This window comes from Aotus nancymaae, unplaced genomic scaffold (genome assembly GCF_030222135.1).
Source record: "Aotus nancymaae isolate 86718 unplaced genomic scaffold, 86718_ANA_hifiasm-v0.15.2.pri h1tg000014l, whole genome shotgun sequence".
Classification (NCBI taxonomy): domain Eukaryota; kingdom Metazoa; phylum Chordata; class Mammalia; order Primates; family Aotidae; genus Aotus; species Aotus nancymaae.
This window is the reverse complement of record NW_026988425.1, coordinates 34,213,466-34,233,719: the sequence shown is the minus strand read 5'-3', so window position 1 is coordinate 34,233,719 and position 20,254 is coordinate 34,213,466. Positions and strand designations below refer to the sequence as shown.

Genomic DNA, 20,254 nt, shown 5'->3' with positions numbered 1-20,254 from the left:
CTGTAAGTCTAATAATTGAAATACTAGCATGGGACCAGTCTTTCCACATGCAAAGTTTGGTCCCATATCTTAGAATCTTGTTCTGTTTTTTTCACCTTTGAGGCTTCATTTATTTATTCTACAATCATTGACTGTTGACATTGGGCAGAGCTTGTATAACAGTCTTAATTTTTAGCCTGGTATGTAATAGCTAATCCCTACTGTTCCTCTTCCTGCCCTGAGCACATTATGACCTTTGTTTTCCAGATTAAGTGTTGGCATTCTATACCAACACTTGGAAAGAAAACCCCAACTTCTTGCCGGGCACAATGGCTCATGCCTGTAATCCCAGCACTTTGGGGGACCAAGGCAGGTAAATTGCTTGAGCTTCGGAGTTTGAGACAAGCCTGGGCAACACGGCAAAACCCCATCACTATAGAATATACAAAAATTAGCTGAGTGTTGACTGGCACGTGCCTGTAGTCCCAACTACTCAGGAGGCTGAGGTGGAAGAATCACGTGAGCCCAGGGAGGTCCAGGCTGCAGTGAGCAGTGATCATGCCACTGCACTCCAACCTGGGCAACAGAACAAGACCCTGTCTCAAAAAATTAAAAAAGCTCAACTCCTGGAAATTAAATGGTACTTGATGTGGGGTTTGCTCCCTGTTATGTTAGCCTCAGGCCATCTAGCCCAGGTAGGACAAGGCAGGTAAGGAAAACCAGAAGGACCCAGAAGGAAGCACCTAACATAGTGCCTAACACTGAAAACAATGAATGAATGTATTCAAAATGTGTTTGCAAGAAATGAGACTTTTTGTTTTTTTAGGACAAAAAAGGGCACTTAAAATTTAATTTAGTTTAGTAGGAAATACGGCAGGCAGCACACAGTGGTTATGAGATTTGCAGGACTTCCCTGCCATTGAGTCTTGATCTGTCTCAGCAAAACCCAAATTTTGCCAAAACCTGGAAACAACTCAAATGTCCGTCAATAGTAGAATGAATAATGAGTTATGGTATTTCATTCAATATAACATGAATGAAAATGAATGAGAGGAAATGAAAATAAATTATGTAAAAGTGCATGTAACAACAAGGATGAATCCTACAACAATGTGTAATGAAAGAAGCCAGACACACACACTCAAAAAATGCATGTTGTATGATCCTGTTGATATAAAGTTCAAAGGTAGGTGAAATTAATCTGAGAAGCTGGAAGAATGGTTTCTATCAGGAAGAAGTAGGTAGAGATTGGGTGGAGGCACACGTTGGATTTCTGGGCTGCTATTGTTGGTTAATCTCTTGAACTGAGTGGTAATATAGATATATTCTCTTTGAGATACTTCATTGAGCAGAATACTGTCATAAGTGTCACTTAATGATAGGGGTAAGTTCTGAGAAATGTGTCAGGAGATTTCAGTGTTGTGCAAACATCGTAGAGTGTACTTATACAAACCTAGACCGTACAGCCTACCACACACCTAGGCTATATGACATAGCCTATTGCTCCCAGACTACAAACCTATACAGCGGTTACAGAACTGAATACTGTAGGCAATTGTTACCAAATGGCAATTTTTTGTGTGTCTAAATATATCTAAACATAGAAAAAGAGCAATAAACATACAGCCTTATAATCTTATGGGACCACCATCATATATATGCAGTCTGTCATTAACCAAAATGTCATTATGTGGTGCATAATGTCGTATGTATGATAGTGTGAAATTCAAATGTTGGATTGGGCCCTGATCGATTATCCAGGAACTAAGCTTGCAAAAGCTACAAAGAACCTCAGAATCCCTGCCTAGCATGGTAGAACCTCAGAATCCCTGCCTAGCATGGTAGGTCCATTTCTGGAGTCAGGGAAATTGAGTCAAAAACCTGAGTAGAAGGTTGGGGCAACAGATACAATACGGCAGGACAGGATGGGAACTGTGCTCAGGGGGATCACTGGATACCGGTCTTGGGAGTAAGTTCCACAGAATGATGGGGCTGAGACTGCTGGCAGGCAGGATTGGCTCAGGGACTGCATCGGCCAGAACATAAAGGTGAAGTCTAAGAGCCGGTATTACAGAGGATGAGGGGTTGACAGTGGGGAGTGGCGTGCTGGGAGCTCGGATCTGGCTTATTTTTAACTCTCATAAAGCCACACTGCCTCCTCTGCTATGGCCTTCCCTTCCTAATGTGGATAGTACCGTCAGCCCAGGCCACGGGACTGTGACCCCAATCTTTCATGTGGGGAGACTGGCTCTAGTTTCTCAAAAGCACAAACTGCTGGGCCTTTTTCTCAACTGTTGGCCTCTGTGGAAGAGACTTGGCTTAATGAAAGGTAAATGAAGGGAGGCTCTTGGAAAGAGAGAGCCTAAACAGGGTCAGCACTGATGCCGAGCAACATGAGGGAGAAGGGACTTTTCTTGGAGTTTACACCACAGTTGGCCACAGAGTGGTGGGAAGGTGTATTTGAATAAGGTAAGGGGAGAAGCAGAAGGATAAGAGAGTCTTTGAGGATCGGGAAGCAAGGAAGCTAAGGAGCTAGCCACGGGCAAGGTGTGGGGCTGCAAACTTGCGACAAACCTGATCTGCAGATCCACCACCTGCATTTTTAAACCCCAGTCACAACCAAGGAGCTGCTGAGGAGTGAAGCCTAAGATGATAGTCCTTGGGCTGTGTAGGGCTGACTTTTTGCTAACTGAACTACAAATATTTGGAGCTATTTGCTGCTGTAACATCTTAAAAAGATGAGGACCCTCATTGGATGTTCCAGTCCCAATTGAGAGAGAATAAGAAGGGCCATGCCTGCCCATGATCAAGATCTTGAGTGTAATGCAGGATAGACTCAGAGAGACAAACACCAAATTTATCCCCAGCTTAGAGTCTGTCAGCCTTTAAAAAAAAAAAATACCCGTGGATAAACAGGTGTGCCCAGTACTGAGAAGCATCTCTTTGTATGATCAGAGTTAATTAACATTTAGCATAGCTCCTTTAGGAGTGAGAAGTTGGGATTATCTTTCTCTCTAAAGGCTAAATTACCCCCATTGTGTTTGCCCTTCTGGGAAGAAAAATGCAGGATGAGTTGGGAAATCATTGTTAGGACACCACTGTGAGTATGTCTAATTTTCTGGCATGGAGGTTTCAGGCATTAGAATGTGCATCATAGTAACCAGATTCCAGGATATGTCTCAAGAAATCCCTAAGGGAAGGTTTTTTTTTTTTGTTCATTCATAGAATGCTTCCTGAAGACATTATTACAGGAAAACTTTATTTAGAAGGGTTTCTTTGATCCTGCACTAGCACATGAGAACATATAAGCAGATGACAATATCTAATATCTACTGTCTGACCACTCTGCTTCCCATCCCAGAGTTTCTTCTGCAAAACACATGGAGCCCTGCTTCAGCAAAGCTCTCCGGATAGCACCCAACCTCACCAGGAAGGTCTGATTTATAGCACGTTGATCTTAAGCATGCTAGTGTGATGCCCAAAAGAGAATCGATAAAGGGATACTATAGAAAGTCCTCAACCAGTGGGTAGAATCCCATCTCCAAGCCAGGCTGAGCTCACTAGATCACCAGGATAAAGAACTGTTTTGGGCTATATGAACCTAACGAGGCTGGATTCATGAGATCAACAGCATTTGAGGCCCTTGGGCATAAGTAGGTCAGTAGCCAAGAAAGCCTCTCTCAGCTCTGGCTCTCCTGCTCCTACTCAGAATGCCACAGCCACTCAAGGCTTGATTTTGCTCACCTTGGGTCCCCCATCACAGACTTCACACGGGATGATCTCTCAGTGGCTCTCAAGTTTCCCAGATGTCTTTCTCTCATAGGCATGTGACTGACAATCTACTAAATTTCTATACTTCCATTTGCTCAGCTGTTAAAACCTGTACCTGCACACAGGGCAGTTGTGACAACAAATGAAATTTACATGATTAAGGTACTTACTTTCCCCAGTGCTTGCCCATAGTTGATGCTCTAGAGGTCACAGGCATTTTTTAAAACCCATTAGGAGCCTTTAACCATTTGATTTTAATTAGATGACCCTTAGAGGAGAGATGGAGCAGGTGATTTAGAAAGTGCACCATGGGTGGGCATTTGTTTGGGAGGAATCTTGCAGGAGCAGATAAAAGGTCCCAAAAAAAACAAAATACAGGTCACCTCACAGGATCCACTGCTGGCCAGGATCCTTTACCGAAGCTGGAGGCTCAGAATAAGAGAGCTACTTGATGGTGCCCAGGTGTCCAATCTTTACTGTGGCTATGATTTCTCCCTTTCTGAATATGTCCCACAAGGAGCAATAGCAAAGGTTGGTCTTTTAGGGGCTTATCAAACACACTCAGACCTTTCAAATGTTCCAAGATGAGTAGCTTTGACCTTGAATGTTCTTCCCTTGATTTAAAAAAAAAATTAAAGAGAAATTTAAGCCATGCGTTTCTAAGAATTTACACTTAGTTCATCAAATCTATTGTTTTCTGAGTTGTTTGAAGTCCAACAAGACTAATGAGCCATTTTTTCCAAATGTCTTTAAAAATCCTTTTTTCTTAGAAGGACATTTAGAGGCTTTGAAAGTTGTTCCAAGGGTAACAATAATAATATTAATAATATATTGCCCCGAACTCCCAACCCCTGCAGGTTCAAAATTTACTTAATACTCTGAACCCAAGGGATTTAAATTATTACCAGAGTTTATTATCTTTTGTTTATGGGCCTTTCCAAACAGGAGAAAGAAACCACGTGGAAGTTCACTAGAGTTCATTGTGTGATTTGCCTCGCGGTAATGCATATATCCCAGAAGACTTCCAGCTTGAACCTTTAAAGCCTCCCTAACTCGGTGGAATCAACGTGGTTAGGTTGAGATTATATTGAGGGTACAGACTTTTCAGCCTGGAGAATTTTTGGTTGATGGACCAGGGCAAGAGCCCTCACAGAAGGATTTCCTGTGGGATATACGATCTAAGTTATGTAAGATTAATGCTATATTGTTAGGTGGGTATGGGGTGGAAAGAGAACAATTTTTCTCTGGGTGTGTGCAAAGGAACTGACTGCCTTGGCTCCCCTTGAACTCTCTACCTTGTCATCTGAGGACCTCTGGTGGTGGAATTTTTCCCAGCATGTGTGAATCGATGTTTCGTGCCAAGTCATCCAACCCTGTTATATTTGCCTACATTCCTTCCCTCCTGTTTTGTCATTCACATTAAGCGAGGAGCAACAATCAGTTGCAAACACCCAGAATAAAGTGGTGGATGTGCCTGACCAGACTGTCATTTCACAAAAGCTACCTGGTGCCTTTCTCTTCCAGTGAACCTCTGATACATTTCCTGTAGCAAGAGAAGGCAGCCAACATGAAGGAAAATGTGGCATCTGCAACTGTTTTCACTCTGCTACTTTTTCTCAACACTTGCCTTCTGAATGGTAAGTAAGAGACTACCATGCTCTCTTTCATTGCCTAGGATGTTTGTCAACAGGGTCCATTGCAGTATTCTTGCAATGCTATTATGAAAAATGAAAATGCTTGTGTTATGTGCTGCTATTAAATTATTTGCAATATTTTTGCATTAAAGTTAATGAGAAAAATTAATGCAGTTAGTGCAAAATCTTGTCACTGTGCTCTCTGCCTTCTGTCCTCTTTCCAGGAGTGTAATGAAACAGCTCTGAAGACAGGACTTGAGTTCTAATCCAGGTCCTGCCAGTTTCTAGCTGTGTGAGCTAGAGCCAATTACCTAACTCTCTGGGTTTCCAAATTTTCAAAGTAAGGATAGTGATGTTTACTCTACCGCAGATGAAATAACGTATATGAAAAATCTTTGGAAAACCATGATGGGATATAACAGATTGCTGTGACATGGTGGGAGGCAGGTACAGCCAACTCTATTATCTGTGCTAATAGCAGAAATGAAGTCCACAGCTAAGAGGATGGGTGCCTGCAGATATACACTTCTGTATGTCAACCCTTGTGCATTTTGGAGTGTGCAGGCTTCTATATGTGCCTGTGTAGATATTAACTTTTCCATATGGACCTGTTTGCAAATGCTTCTCTGTCTGAACCTGTATGTGTATACTTCTATGTATGTCTGTGTGTGTGTATATCCATATGTGTACACTTCTCTGCATGTACCTGTGTGCATACCAGTATGTATTTCCACGAGTATGCACCTGTACGTATTTCTCTGTGTGGGGTGGGGAGGGGTGTGGGGGGGTGTACTTTTGATGTGGGCCCTGTGTGGGCATCTACATACTTGTGTATGTGGTACCTGTGTGGTTTTCTCTGTGTTTCTGTGCATTGAGAAAGTCCATTAATTTTAACTTATTCCTCTAATGTAGATGAAGGAAACATTTGTCTAATTGCAATTTTACAAATCTACCCTCTTCTCTTGAGTCTCCTGAAGGTACTATTAATAAACAGTAAAATAAGAAGAGAAGCTTTCAAAGAGAGAAAAAGGGGAAAGCAGAGGTCAGAATGACCTGCAAGAGAAACTCTAAATACTCAAGAAATCAATGATCACCCTAATTGGCTTCTGAATGTGCTCATTACTGAACCATAGGGTTTGAATGTTTTAAATAAGCTTTTCTTTCTACTTCACACGCTTCTCCCCACTCATGACAAAAACACAGCAAAACAAAAACTTGCATTCTTGCTGTGACTCCCAGCAACAGCTTATCCTAAATAAATTGTCCCTAGAGGATGAACAATGTTACAAATATTGGCAGAGCCGCCCCCTGCTGGCGCGGACAGATTTCAGCAGGGCCTGTGAGCGGGAGGGTAGGTGAGCTCCTGCTGATACTACTAGGCTGTTGTCCTGGGCTCCAGCCTGTGTCCCACAACATGCCATTCCACTAAATCTCTCTTTCTGGCCGGCTCTGCCTAGAGACCCCTCTTCCTATCCATTTCCCCCCGCTGAGGTCTCCTCCTAACTTGCTGTTTCTGATCTGGTGCTCAGCTAGATACTCTGGCCTTGGAGCCTGCGTGAGGTATAGGGGAGAAAACAGAGAGAACCCCCAGAGGTGCTGGCCCACCTCTGAAAGTGCTCCTCTCTGTTCCTGACATCCTGAACTCCATACTAGAGCATCCAGCTATACAAAAAAGAGGACCAGCTGAAGTCATAGAGGTAAGCATGGTGGCTTCCCCAGCCCCACAGCATCAGGGCAAACTCCCAGGCTCTGCTGTCCCTCTTTGAACCTGACATCCGAGCAAGAGAAATGGGGGCCCACTTTCCAAGAGCTTTGGGGATTTGGCAACTAAAACATTTTACATCCTTGGTGTTGTATTTTCACACCACCTCACTGAGACCTTCTAGAGTCCAGCCTGGAACTAGGTACAGCTCTTAGATAATAGTGGTTGTCAGAACCAAGAGAGGAGCTGGCCACTCTCCTACCCCTTACCACACCCACTATCCCAAAAAGATCCATCGAATTATAGTTTTATAGACCCTGTGAGATTATAAAAGGGCCACACACTCTTCAAGCCCTATGAATCCAAAGGAAGCCTTTTGCAACCTCACCACAAAAAAAGAAAAGGAAAGAGAAAAAATCTAAGAGAAACAAGGACTAAAAACTAAGATTCAGAAATGGGGATGGGGTGGATGAGAAGATAGATTGTGAGTCTGGGTCACAAGATCAAAGCTGAATAAAATCAAGAAAAAGTGAAGGGAAAGGAGAAAGAAAGGAGAAGATGGGGAAAGAGACAGGGAGGGACGCCCAGATACAGGGAGCTTCAGCGATGCAGTAAAAGGACAGAAGATCAGGAACAGGTTGAGTTCATTGTGTGGGGATGGCAGAAAGATGGAGATTGGTGAGCAAAGTGGATAAGTGCCAGAGGGTGGTGTTTCGGCAGTGTTTGCAGGTTGCTCATACCTGGGAAGGATTCTTTGTATGATCCCCTTAGAATGAGAGGGTATCAGCTTTACAGACCTCATGGGATTACAAAAGGGCCACACACTCTTCAATCCTTATGTGTCTATCTTGCATTCAAGGTTCACTCTTTGTTGAAATTTTGGTTAGTCACTAGACCTCACGTAGGCTATTGGTATCTCCATCTCAAAGTACACACACACACACACACACACACACACACACACACACACACCCCCCACAAAGCTAAGAGCCCTACCAACATCAGGGTAGCCCACAGAGGAGTGTTGCTGGATGCTGACGCTTGGCATTTCTGAGCAGCCACCCTAGGTCTCCTCACCCTGAGACTTCATCACTGGCTTGGGTTCCATCAGTCTATTCCACCACCAGCAGAAGGGTCAAATGGTTAAGTGGACCTCAATATTGATGCAGTGGCTTCTGACTTTTTCTAGGACAGTCACCTCCTGGGAAACCTGAGATCTTTAAATGTCGTTCTCCCAATAAGGAAACATTCACCTGCTGGTGGAGGCCTGGGGCAGATGGAGGACTTCCTACCAATTATTCACTGACTTACCACAGGGAAGGGTAAGAAGTTTCCTTCTCTCCTATCAAACCCCGCATGAGTATTTCCATTCTCCAGGCCAAAGAAACACTGGTTCTGAGTGACAGCACTTTCCTGAATTTACACCAGTAAGGCTCATACCACTGGGGAAAGGGGAGTCTAAGGTCCATGCCCATATTGTCCCATTAATGTCTGTTAAGAGCTGTGTCAATATACATAAAGTAACCAGCCATAGCAGTGCAATATCAGTAATGTTTCAAATCCCTGTCACAGCTTAGGTTGTAGCCTCAGGCCCCACATAAATGTTTCTTAAGTGCTAGTTAATCTTAGATGCTTATCTATAAACCTTATGCCATTTGTAATTTTTTTTTTTTTTACTAAACATGTCACTTTTGCAACATAAGAGGGTCATGTGAAGTGGCACCATGTAATCCTTGATAAACATGGTACAAGGTTTTCAAACTTGTTTCATGTTCAAGAAAATAAAGAATCTTGTAGGGAGAAGAAGGTGAGGTTTTTCCTTAGCAGATTGCTGATCCAAGAGCCATGATCTGGAGGATATATTTGGACCTAAGGTTGCAATGAGGGCTAAACCAGATCATCTCTGGGCAAGCATTTTGTTACACTCACAATGAGACCCTCCCGGCAATCCTGGGAGAGCTGTACTCTTCTTCAAAAAGGAAAATATTTAGTTGCTGGTAAAGACAGCTTGCCCACTTTCCGATGCCTGCACTTTGTTGTACACAAAACTGTTATTCCAGCTGAAGTCCAAAGGGGCATCATGTAAACAGATTTCAGGAACTCAAATACAACCAGAATTGAGCAAGCCTTTATACCTGTGTGGTGTGTCTTGCTCTGAGGCTCCTAAGTCTAAATGTGAGCAGCCCACTGAGCCACGTGGGCCTGAAATACCTCCTTTCAACATCACTTCACTTTATTGCTGACTTGGTGCAGTCTGAAATGGATCAGCATCAGTTTTTGTCCCCTTAGACCCTTTTTTAAAAAATGAAATGTAATTCAACACACATGTGCAAAGCTGCTGCACTGTGCTTTGCACCCCGTGTGTGGATAGGTGAAAGTTCCAGTTCCCTGAGGTGACCCCATGGGCGTGACCTGGGTTTGGTGGTGCCTGGGTCATTGAAAGCTCAAGTGTTTATTAGCAGGGAATATATATCCCAGAGCCCACAAGAATACTTACAGAAGGGAAGGGTTGATGAGAAACAGAAGGCTTGAGGCCCTAAAATAACTTTTCCAGCATGCTCTTCTTTCTCTCACTCTCAGCTGAAATGGGAGGAAGCCTGGGGAACCATTCATCAGCTCTGGGTTTTGTGCTTGAAATTTCTGATACCCAAAGGCCAGTGGTATTGATCTATGAAGAAAAAACTAGACTCTCTTTATCACTTTCTTATTCATTCCTAATACATTACTTATTGCAGAGAGAAACTGATGCATGAATGTCCAGACTACATAACCGGTGGCCCCAACTCCTGCCACTTTGGCAAGCAGTACACCTCCATGTGGAGGACGTACGTCATGACAGTCAACGCTACTAACGAGATGGGAAGCACTTTCTCAGATGAACTCCATGTGGACGTGACTTACATAAGTAAGGGGAAGGGAAATGGGTGAGGAATTTGTTACTCCATTGTGTATTAGTCAATAGTCAGACTCAGTGTGAGTTTTCTTGGGTTTTGGATGGATCCCCCACCCCAAAAAAGGATGAGAAAATTCACAATATGCTTGTCAACTGAGCAATTCAAATCATTTTTTATCAAGTCGTCCATGACACTAAGGCTGGCACTTGGGATCCTTTGCTCCTGTGCTTTCCCTTGACCCTCATCCTCTTGCACTCAGCACAAATGTTCTATGTTTGCTTCCCTTGCCAACCCTTCTATCTTGCCCTTCCCTTGTAATCAATGTCCCTTCTTCCTTAGCAAGCTGAGATTTCTTTTTATTTCTTTTCATGGGAGACAGAGCTGCTCCATGAAGAAGAAGCTCTTAGAAGGGTTCATCTGGTTCTGCATCCACGGCAATTGCTCCCATTGGTTTGCCCCAAACTCATACGTGTGTGTGTGTGTGTGTGTGTGTGTATGTTGATCCACAACATATATATGTTGTGTATATGTGATATGTATACACACACACACACGTATGAGTTTGGGGCAAAGCAAAGGGAGCAATTGCCATGGATGCAGATACACACACACACACCATTTGTAATTTTTTTACTAAACATGTTACTTTTATAGCATAAGAAGATCATGTGAGGTGGTACCATGTAATCCTTGACAAACATAGTGTTCAAGAAAATAATGTAATGTAAATGTTAAAAGCTACCAATGTTCTGTGTGTGCACGCACACACACACACACAGAGACACAGAGAGAGAGAGATTGATTATCACCCCTGCATCTACTGGTGCTGCCAAGGTTGCAGGAAGTCATCTCCAAACTGAATGGGAAGCTCACTGGCATGACCTTCCATGTCCCCACCACAAATGTGTCGGTCATGGACCAGACCTACTGTCTAGAACAACCTGCCAAATATTTTGACATCAAGAGGGTGGTGAAGAAGGGAAGATGTTCTGGAGAGCCCCATGATTGTCGTACTACAGTTGTGCAGAGGGGCCATTCACAGTCTTTGTGAAGTAATGGCATGGACTGTGGACATGAGTCCTTCCATGATGGATGATAAATTTTATATAAATGTGGTGTGTGTGAGGGTGTGTGTGAGGGTGTGTGTGTGTGTATTGCCTTACCCTCAAGCGTTATAATATTTGAAGGCAAGACAATAAAAGCAAGAAATGTTCTGAAATTAGCAACCGTTTTAATAAATGTGATCCATAAAGAAAGAGTTCACTGAAGAAAAGTAGTATGTTTCAAAAGAGAAATGAACAACTGTATATGAAATTCTCATTGAATCTGGAAAACAAACTCTCTGGTGAAAGAATATGTTGGATCATATTTTTCAAAATAGTAAGTCTCCACAGAACTCTCGTATAACCCTGCAGCCTATAGCATTGTGACAGCCCATGGAAGTTCAGTTTATAGTGCACGGTACATTTTCTGACACTTTGACTCTTAGCCAGTGATAACCTGCAGTACAGAATGACATCATTGGCAGATAATTGCTCAGAAGTAGAATTCTTTGTGGTTGAGTAATATTTAGTTATAGTGAAAACACTTGAAAGCTGTGGTTCTCAACTGGGAGCTGTTTTTGCTTCCCACAGGATATTTGGCAATGACTGGAGACTTTTTTTTATTATCACAACCTAGGAAAGTGGGGAGGCAGGAGTATTACTTCTATGTGGTACATAAAGCCCAGAGATCCTACGAAGCATTGTACAAAACATAGGACAGTCCCCTGCAACAAAGAAATATCCAGTCCAAAATGCAAGTAGTGCTGAGGTTGGGAAAGTACGCTCTAAGAGATACATCTTGAACATTTGAATTGAATTTTCGTACAATTTTTTTTATCAGAAGCATTGCTTGGTATGTATTTAACTTAAAATGTTGATTTATTAGCTGCCATTTGTTTAGGAAATATACTCAAAATAATCTTTCTTAGGTATTTACTGAATAACATACCAGCTTAGAATTGATGGCAATTGTTTTTTGGTACAGGTGGGACTTTACTGATGGTGCAAGGCAAGGTGGGGCTCCCTAAGCCCCGACTCTTCAGGGGATCTGCTTGAAAATTGTGAGGGGAGATTCTCAGTGTGGTGGGGGACTGAGTGCAACAGGGATTCCCCAGCAGCTGAGGGCCTCGCTCTTGCTCTTCTGCGCCCGCTGGGGCTGGTGGTCCCATTCCTTGGAGAGGTCTTACTCCTTGGAAGCCATGTGAGCCATGAGGCCCACCACCCTGTTGCTGCAGCCTAATTCATTGTCATGCCAGGAAATGGGCTTGACAAAGTGGTCATTGAGGGCAGTGCCAGCCCCAGCATGGAAAGCAGAGTAGTGGGTGTTGCTGTTAAAGTCAGAGGAGACAGCCTGGTGCTTAGTGTAGCCCAGGATGCCCTTGAAGGGGCCCTGCGATGCCTGCTTCACCACCTTCTTGATGTCATCATATCCAGCAGGTTTTTCTAGATGGCAGGTCAGGTCCATGACCAACACAGTGGCGGGGACATGAAAGGCCATGCCAGTGAGCTTCCCATTCAGCTCAGAGATGACCTTGCCCTCAGCTTTGGCAGCACCAAAGATGCACGCATCATGTTCTGGAAAGCCCCACAGCTGTTGCCTCACAATTTCCCAGAGGAGCCATTCACAGTCTTCTCAGTGGAGTGGTGATGGCATGGACTGTGGGCGTCAGTCCTTCCGCAATGGGTGGCAAATATTTAAATGTTGGTTTTTAGGCAAATGTAGGTCATAATGCCAAGTACACTATAGTTACACGCACTCTTTCCCCATCTGGTACAGAGATTGATTTAAGGAAATAATAAATGAATAGAGAAAATGTCACTGACCTGCAGGACTGAGACTGGGATGAAGCAAGCCAGCACCCCAGAACCTGAGTCTTAGGAAGGTACTCACAGGGGCTGTAGCCACAGGAACCTACTAAAGTAAATGCCTCCTTCATTTTCTTTTTTTAAATTCTTACCAGCAGGAAGCCACTTTATTTGTTTTTATTGTGGTAACAAACACAAAACACACATCCACCATTTCAGCTATTTTATAGCATGCAATTGAATGGCATTAGTTTATTACAATATCATACAACCATTACCACTATCTAGTTCCATAACACGTTTGTCTCCCTCAGTGGAAACTTCACATCCATTACTAAGCAGTTACTTCTCATTTCTCCCTTCCTTAACCCCTGCCAACCACTAATCTGCTGTCTGTTTCTGGGAGTTTGCCTCGTCTGGATATTTCATATATATATGGAATCATAAAATATGTAGCTATATCACATATTTTTTTTTGAGATAGAGTTTCACTCTTGTCACCTAGGCTGGAGTGCAATGGCACAATCTCGACTAATTGCAACCTCTGCCTCCTGGGTTCAAGCGATTCTCCTGCCTCAGCCTCCCAAGTAGCTGGAACTACAGGAGTGCACCACGATGCCTGGCTAATTTTTTGTATTTTTAGTAGTGATGGGGTTTCACCACATTGGCCAGGCTGGTCTTGGACTCCTGACCTCAGGTGATCCTCCTACCTCAGCCTCCCAAAGTTCTGGGATTATAGGCGTGAGCCACCATGCCTGGCCTCTAACACATTTTTTTTTTTTTTTTTTTTTTTGAGACGGAGTTTCACTCTTGTTACCCAGGCTGGAGTGCAATGGCGCGATCTCGGCTCACCGCAACCTCCGCCTCCTGGGTTCAGGCAATTCTCCTGCCTCAGCCTCCTGAGTAGCTGGGATTACAGGCACGCGCCACCATGCCCAGCTAATTTTTTTTTGTATTAGTAGAGACGGGGTTTCACCGTGTTGACCAGGATGGTCTTGATCTCTTGACCTCGTGATCCACCCGCCTCGGCCTCCCAAAGTGCTGGGATTACAGGCTTGAGCCACCGCGCCCGGCCTCTAACACATTTTTTAACTGTTCATCAGCTGATGGACATTTAGATTTGCTCACTTTTGCCTATTAGAAATAGTGCTGCTATGAAATTTTACATACAAGATTTTCTTAAACATCTGTTTTCAATTCTTTTGAATCTATATCTAGGAGTGGAATTGATGAGTAATATGGCAATTCTAAGTTTTGGTTTTTGAGAAACTTCCAGACTGTTTTCCACTGTGGCTGCACTGGTTTACATTCCCACCAGCAATGTATGAGGGTTCCACTTTCTCCACATCCTCACCAACACTTGTTATGTTTCATTTTTCAAATTCTTGCCATGCTGATAGATGTGAAATGGTATCTCATTGAGGTTTTGATTTGCATTTCCCAGGAGGCTAATGACCTTGAGCGTCTTTTCATGTGCTTCTTGGCCATTTGCCCCTTCTTAAATTTTGTATCCTATGCACTTCACTCACCTCAAACTAATCCCAGGCCTGCTCTCCAGCACCTGACATAAATGCAAAGCCTTACAACCATGGTAGAGTGAAATGGCAGAGGCCGCTTCCTCTAAGTCATATAGTTATGGGTTCAGATAACACTTTTACCAAATATGTGTCCTTAGGCAAGTAATTTTCCCTCTTCTAAGCCTGTTTCCTCCTCTGTAAAATGAATGGGTACGGCAAATCATGGAGTTGTTAGAGGATTATAAAAAATGATGCAGAGATAGTATTTTTTACAGTCACTGGCATGTAGTAAATACTCAAGAGACATTAGCTATTATTTTGCTAATGGGAATTCACTAAACATTTGTTGAATGAGTGACTGGGCCAATGGACTGTTATGAAATCACCAAAAGGATCATTGCCAAAAAGCTCAACCTCCACGTACATTTTAATAATTTAACATCTGGGAGAGTGGATCTCATTCACCACAGGGTGTAATGTGTATGTTGGTGTGATGTGTATGTTGAATATAAGATATAATTGCCGAAGCAAAGTTGGAACCTGTAAACCTGCTATCTACAGAGTTATGATTATGAATAGTTCATTCACAAAAACCGTGTGTCACTAAGGACACTTTCACTCCCAGCTGAAGGAAATAAGCTATTTGAAATCTCTTCCCTATAGTCTTCCATGCCAACTCCCACTTTTGCAAATCCCAGCCCAGTTTTTATCACCTGGTCTCTGTCATCATGAAAATTATGGGGATAGCTATGGGACTCTAGCTGATGGAAAGCGAGAACATGCAGATAATGAAATCCCAGCTGCTTAATATTCTTACCACCTAAATCTCATCTGTATGCACAAATATGGTCGGTCACATACTAAGAGGTAGAAGACCATAATCCCTGGTCTTTGGGGGGCTTATAGTACAGTGAGAAGAGTGAGATGATAAATAGAAAATGGAATTCCTGATAGAAAATGGTAAAGCCAAAGAAAGCGTGCAAGCAGTGAGTGCTACTGGACTTTGCTGTATTTCCACAGTTCAACCAGACCCTCCTTTGAATGTGGTTGTGGAAGTAAAACAGCCAGAAGACAAAAATCCCTATCTGTGGATTAAATGGTCTCCACCTACCCTGATTGACTTAAAAACTGGTTGGTTCACGCTCCTATATGAAATTCAATTAAAACCCGAGAACACGGCAGAATGGGAGGTGAGTGATCCATATGCTTTTTGAAGGAACCATGGCTTTTGGCAAGGATAAACCCCTCACAACTGAAAACAGGTTGTTCCTCCTAATTATTGGGTCACTGTATTGGCCTCCAATGCAGTTATGACTCACCCAGATGTGAAAAGTTCTTCTCTCCTCTATTGGGATTGATGGGGGCTCATCTTCACAGCTCTCCTCGGGCTAGTTTCTTGCACTGCAAAGACATTTGACCAGGTTTCCAAACTGCCTCCCTTAATACATTTTAGATCTAGACCCTCATGAGAGTACTTAAATGGCACCAGGTAGGAGGGGGGAATCTCAGTCATAGTCAATGGCTGTGTTTTTATTTACTTTAAAATACTTCAACCAGGCCAGGTGCAGTGGCTAGCACCCGTAATCCCAATGCTTTGGGAGGCTAAGGCAGGTGGATCATCTGAGGTCAGAAGTTAAAGACCAGCCTGGCCAACATGGGGAAACTCCATCCCTAAAAACTTAGCTGGATGCCTGTAATTCCAGCTACTTGGGAGACTGAGGCAGGAGAATTGCTTGAACCCAGGAGGTGGAGGTTGCAGTGGGCCAAGATGGTGCCATTGCACTCCAGCCTGGGCAACAAGAGTGAAACTTCGACTCAAAAAAAAAAAAATGCTATGCACGGTAGCTCATGCCTGTAATCTCAGCACTTTGGGAGGCTGAGGCGGGTGAATCACTTGAGGTCAGAAGTTTGAGTAGCCTGACCAATATGGCGAAAATTCATCTCTACTAAAAATACAAAAAATTAGCCAGGCGTGATGGCAGGTGCCTGTGATCCCAGCTACTCGGGAGGCTGAGGCAGGAGAATCACTTGAACATGGAAGGTGGAGGTTGCAGTGAGCCAGGGTCCTGCCTGGGTGACAAGGCTGTCTCAAATAAATAAATAAATAAAATAAAAATAAAATACTTCAACCTAAAGAAATAAGTAAATTGCAGGCAGTACAGTATTCCACCTTTACATACTTTAGCATATGCCTCTTTAAAAAAGGTTCATTTCTGAACATAGCCAAAATAATAGGATCCCACATAAGACCATTAATTAAAATTCCTTAATATCATTTAATAGCCAGTCCCTAGTTTAATTCCTCCCAATGTCTCCAAATATCTTTAACAGCTACTTTGTCCAAACCAGAATCCACTCATAGACCACACATTGTAACTGATTGTTATATCCCTTCAGTTTCAGTGCAATGAGAAGACTGGGCCACTTGTCCCATACAGTATCCTACCTTCTACATTTCTCTGATCAGTTCTTTGTCGGGTCATTGAGCTAATTTCTCTATGTTTCCATTTCCTGTAACCAGGCTTGATTAGACGTAGGCTGAACAATTTTTGCCAAGAATTGGGAAATTCAGAGGTGATATTATGTACTCTATATTATATTTAATCAGATGTCAAAAACTATCTGGTTGACCCATTATAAGTGATGCTAAAACTGCCCCCTGAACTGGGGAGATGACACACCGATCCCTTGATTGTAAAGTCATGTTTAATTTGTATGCTACTACTTTACCATACATGAATGCCCAATTCTCTTTCACCTCGTGTGTTTAACACCAATTTATTATTGAATCAGTTATTTCATTAAGGTTTAAAAGCTAACAATTCTTTATATCAACTAGTTGTTTTTCATAAAGTGGGAGGAATGCAGAATATTTGACTTTTCTGAAGTAGAGTCCCAAATGGAAAGATAGAAAACCTGTTAAATTTTTGTGTGAACAATTTTAAGAGGAGGAAGAGATAGGGCTAAGACAGTGGAGCAGTGACAGCTGGGAATTCTCTGTGTATGATTGTTCAGCCTAACTCCGCTGTAGTTTATTTTTTAGGGAAAAACTCTCTTTCTTCACAACAAATGTCAGAAGTGACTTCTGTTTTCCTTATTCTACCTTAGACCCATTTTGCTGGGCAGCAAACAGAGTTTAAGATTCTCAGCCTACATCCAGGACAGAAATATCTTGTCCAGGTTCGCTGCAAGCCAGACCATGGATATTGGAGTTCATGGAGTCCAGAATGCTCTATTCAGATACCTAGTGGTGAGCATCTTGGCTCTTCTTTGCTTATATCCCTAAATATGTTTTAAATGGTATATTTGCATATAATAACTACTAATAGAGAAACAACTTTGAGCCTTAGCCAGAATAGAAGAGGTGGGTTTATAAACTTTCTGCCCAATACACAGATTTTGAAGAGCAGCATTGCTCCCTGGATTACTGCCAGTGGAGAACAGTTTTAGTATAAGGCTACAGACACGGGCCTGGTGTCTCAAGGGGCTTGATGGTCAGTCATTCTGCCCCCACCATCTGCCCCATTCCTATCATTTAGAGGATTTGGTCAAGGTCATCATCTAGTTTTTCCAGAATTTATGAGGCATTACCCTGTCTCAAAGGCATGAACTGATGCTCAGTCTCTGCTATGGATTATACTTCAGTCTCTTAGTGAAGACATGGGATATAAGACAGACAGCTCCAGCAAAGCATCTTAATTCAGTAACTTGTGTTCTATAAGGGAACAATCCATCTTGCATTTTTAAAATGCCTTACGGCTTACAAAGGCTGTACCTTGTTTAGTCCTCCCAACCCTCCCAGGTATTCAGAGAATATGATTATTGTTAAGAATTAAAAGTGAAGAGGCCGGGCATGGTGGCTCACGCCTATAATCCCAGCACCTTGGAAGGCCAAGGCAGGTAGAGGTCAGGAATTCGAGACCAATCTGGTCAACATGGTGAAACCCCATCTCTACTAAAAATGCAGAAAAAATTAGCCAGGCGTGGTGGTGTGCACCTGTGATCCCAGCTACTTGGGAGGTGGAGGCAGGGAAATTGCTTGAACCAAAGAGGTGGAGGTTGCAGTAAGCTGAGATCGTGCCACTGCACTCCAACCTGGGTGACAGAGCAAGACAGCCTGAAAAAGAAAAGAAAAGAAAAGTGAAGAAACCAAACCTCAGCAAAGTTAGGGTCTTTCCCAGAACCACATGGCAAAGTCTAGCTCTTCTAACAACTTGCCTGACCAACGTATTGGGCTTTCATTGGCTTGGCATACTGGAAAGGGCACTGAACTGCAAATCAGGCATACTTCTGGTCTGGTCCTGCCTGTTACTTAACAAAAGCACAGGATCTAGAGGCAGAAAGCCTGAGTTCAAATCCCAGCCTGCAACACTATAGTTATATGGCCATTGGTAACTCACTCTTAGATTCTCAGTTTTCTTATCTTTTGTAACAAAGCAATGTAGGCAAAGAGCTTAACACCACTGATGGCTTTTAGTAAGAACTTAATTAATGTTAGCTTTTATTATTATTACTACAAATGACCATGTGACCTTGGATTTCCTCTTTAAGGATCAATTAAAAGAGTATGTGAAGGGATTTTTAAATTTGTAGAGTACTATAAAATATATGCAACATATTAATATATTAATAATATTGGAAAGAAAATAACCCTGTCATTGATGCTACTTTGGATTGCTGTTCAAATAAAAAAATATATAGATGGAGGAAAACACTCTTGGGTTTAAGAGTTTCATTCATTAGGTTTGTTTGTTTTTAATGATGCTGTGTGTGATCAAAGCTTTCTGACTGTTTGTTTTTTAGAGTTCACCATGAAAGATACAACCGTGTGGATCTCTGTGGCTGTTCTTTCTGCTGTCATCTGTTTGATTATTGTCTGGGCAGTGGCTTTGAAGGGCTATAGGTACTTCACTGTCTCTGAACTTCTTCTCTGCATCATGATAGTCAGGGATAATGGCAAAAAGAATAATACAAAGATGATAGAAACCTATAGATAATCCAAGCACCTCATTTTAGCCATCAGATGTAATGTTTTTGCCCATAAAAAAATCTTTTATCAGTGCTAGAAAAAGTAGAAAAAACATTTCAGGCTGATGTTCTTTCTATGAAACAGATTGATAGTTGTAAAACAGTAAAAATCTGGCAAGAGTAGCTAAAATCAAAAGTAGCAAATAGTCCAAATAATCCACTAACTTCAAAATCAGCCTCCTTAATTAGCTAGAGCTAATTTTAATATAGGACTCTGTAATTTTATTTTCATCATTGATTGTTTCATGTAGCTGTCAGACTCTAAGTCCTATCTCTACCACAGTGCATATAGCAGCTATTATACTAATCTTTTAAAAATTACAGTCAGAATGAGTCATTTAACCAATCTCATGAATTATTTTATAGCATGGTGACCTGCATTTTTCCGCCAGTTCCTGGGCCAAAAATAAAAGGATTTGATGCTCATCTGTTGGAGGTAAGGACAGAGGCAAAAACTCCAGTGTGACTCACTGCTTTGCAATAACTGACTCTCCACACACACACACACAGTCCCCATCAGTTCAGCCTGGTGGTTTCAGCCAGGCTTTTCAGGCTGTCTCTCCTGGTCAGCATGTGTGTTAACAGAAAGATGTGTGAAGGATGAGGGTACTTACTTTCACACAGTAAATGTCAGAGGGCAAGGAGAGAAAGTCAAGAAAACATGGAAACACATAGCAATGCTTGCTTGATTTATCAGGTTGACTCATAAGCATAGAGATAAACATGTTGTATAAATAATCAATTTAGAAAGAGGGTGAATATTTTGATTAATGCAAAACAAGGACACCCCCCCACCGCCCGCCAATCATACATTGGTAAAAGCTTCTACTTGAATGTTCTTTATGTAAAGCCATAGTAACAGAATGCCCTATTGCCATTA

The 20,254-nt window shown here is 42.4% G+C and overlaps 1 protein-coding gene across 5 annotated transcripts in view; it reads left to right on the top strand.

Moving 5' to 3' along the window:
* Positions 1–20,254, top strand: part of PRLR (prolactin receptor) — a 156,118-nt gene that overhangs the window by 124,114 nt on the left and 11,750 nt on the right. For 4 of the 5 annotated variants that reach the window (XM_012459967.3, XM_012459968.3, XM_012459969.3 and 1 more), the window contains 7 exons: positions 5,275–5,387; positions 8,276–8,408; positions 9,822–9,991; positions 15,367–15,536; positions 17,455–17,596; positions 19,150–19,249; positions 19,741–19,810. In XM_012459967.3, the coding sequence (XP_012315390.2) occupies positions 5,318–5,387; positions 8,276–8,408; positions 9,822–9,991; positions 15,367–15,536; positions 17,455–17,596; positions 19,150–19,249; positions 19,741–19,810 (855 nt within the window). In that variant the 5' untranslated portion in view covers positions 5,275–5,317. Of the gene's footprint in view, positions 1–5,274; positions 5,388–6,913; positions 7,082–8,275; positions 8,409–9,821; positions 9,992–15,366; positions 15,537–17,454; positions 17,597–19,149; positions 19,250–19,740; positions 19,811–20,254 lie in introns of those variants that run through there. The other variant, XM_064375923.1, reaches the window with a different exon arrangement.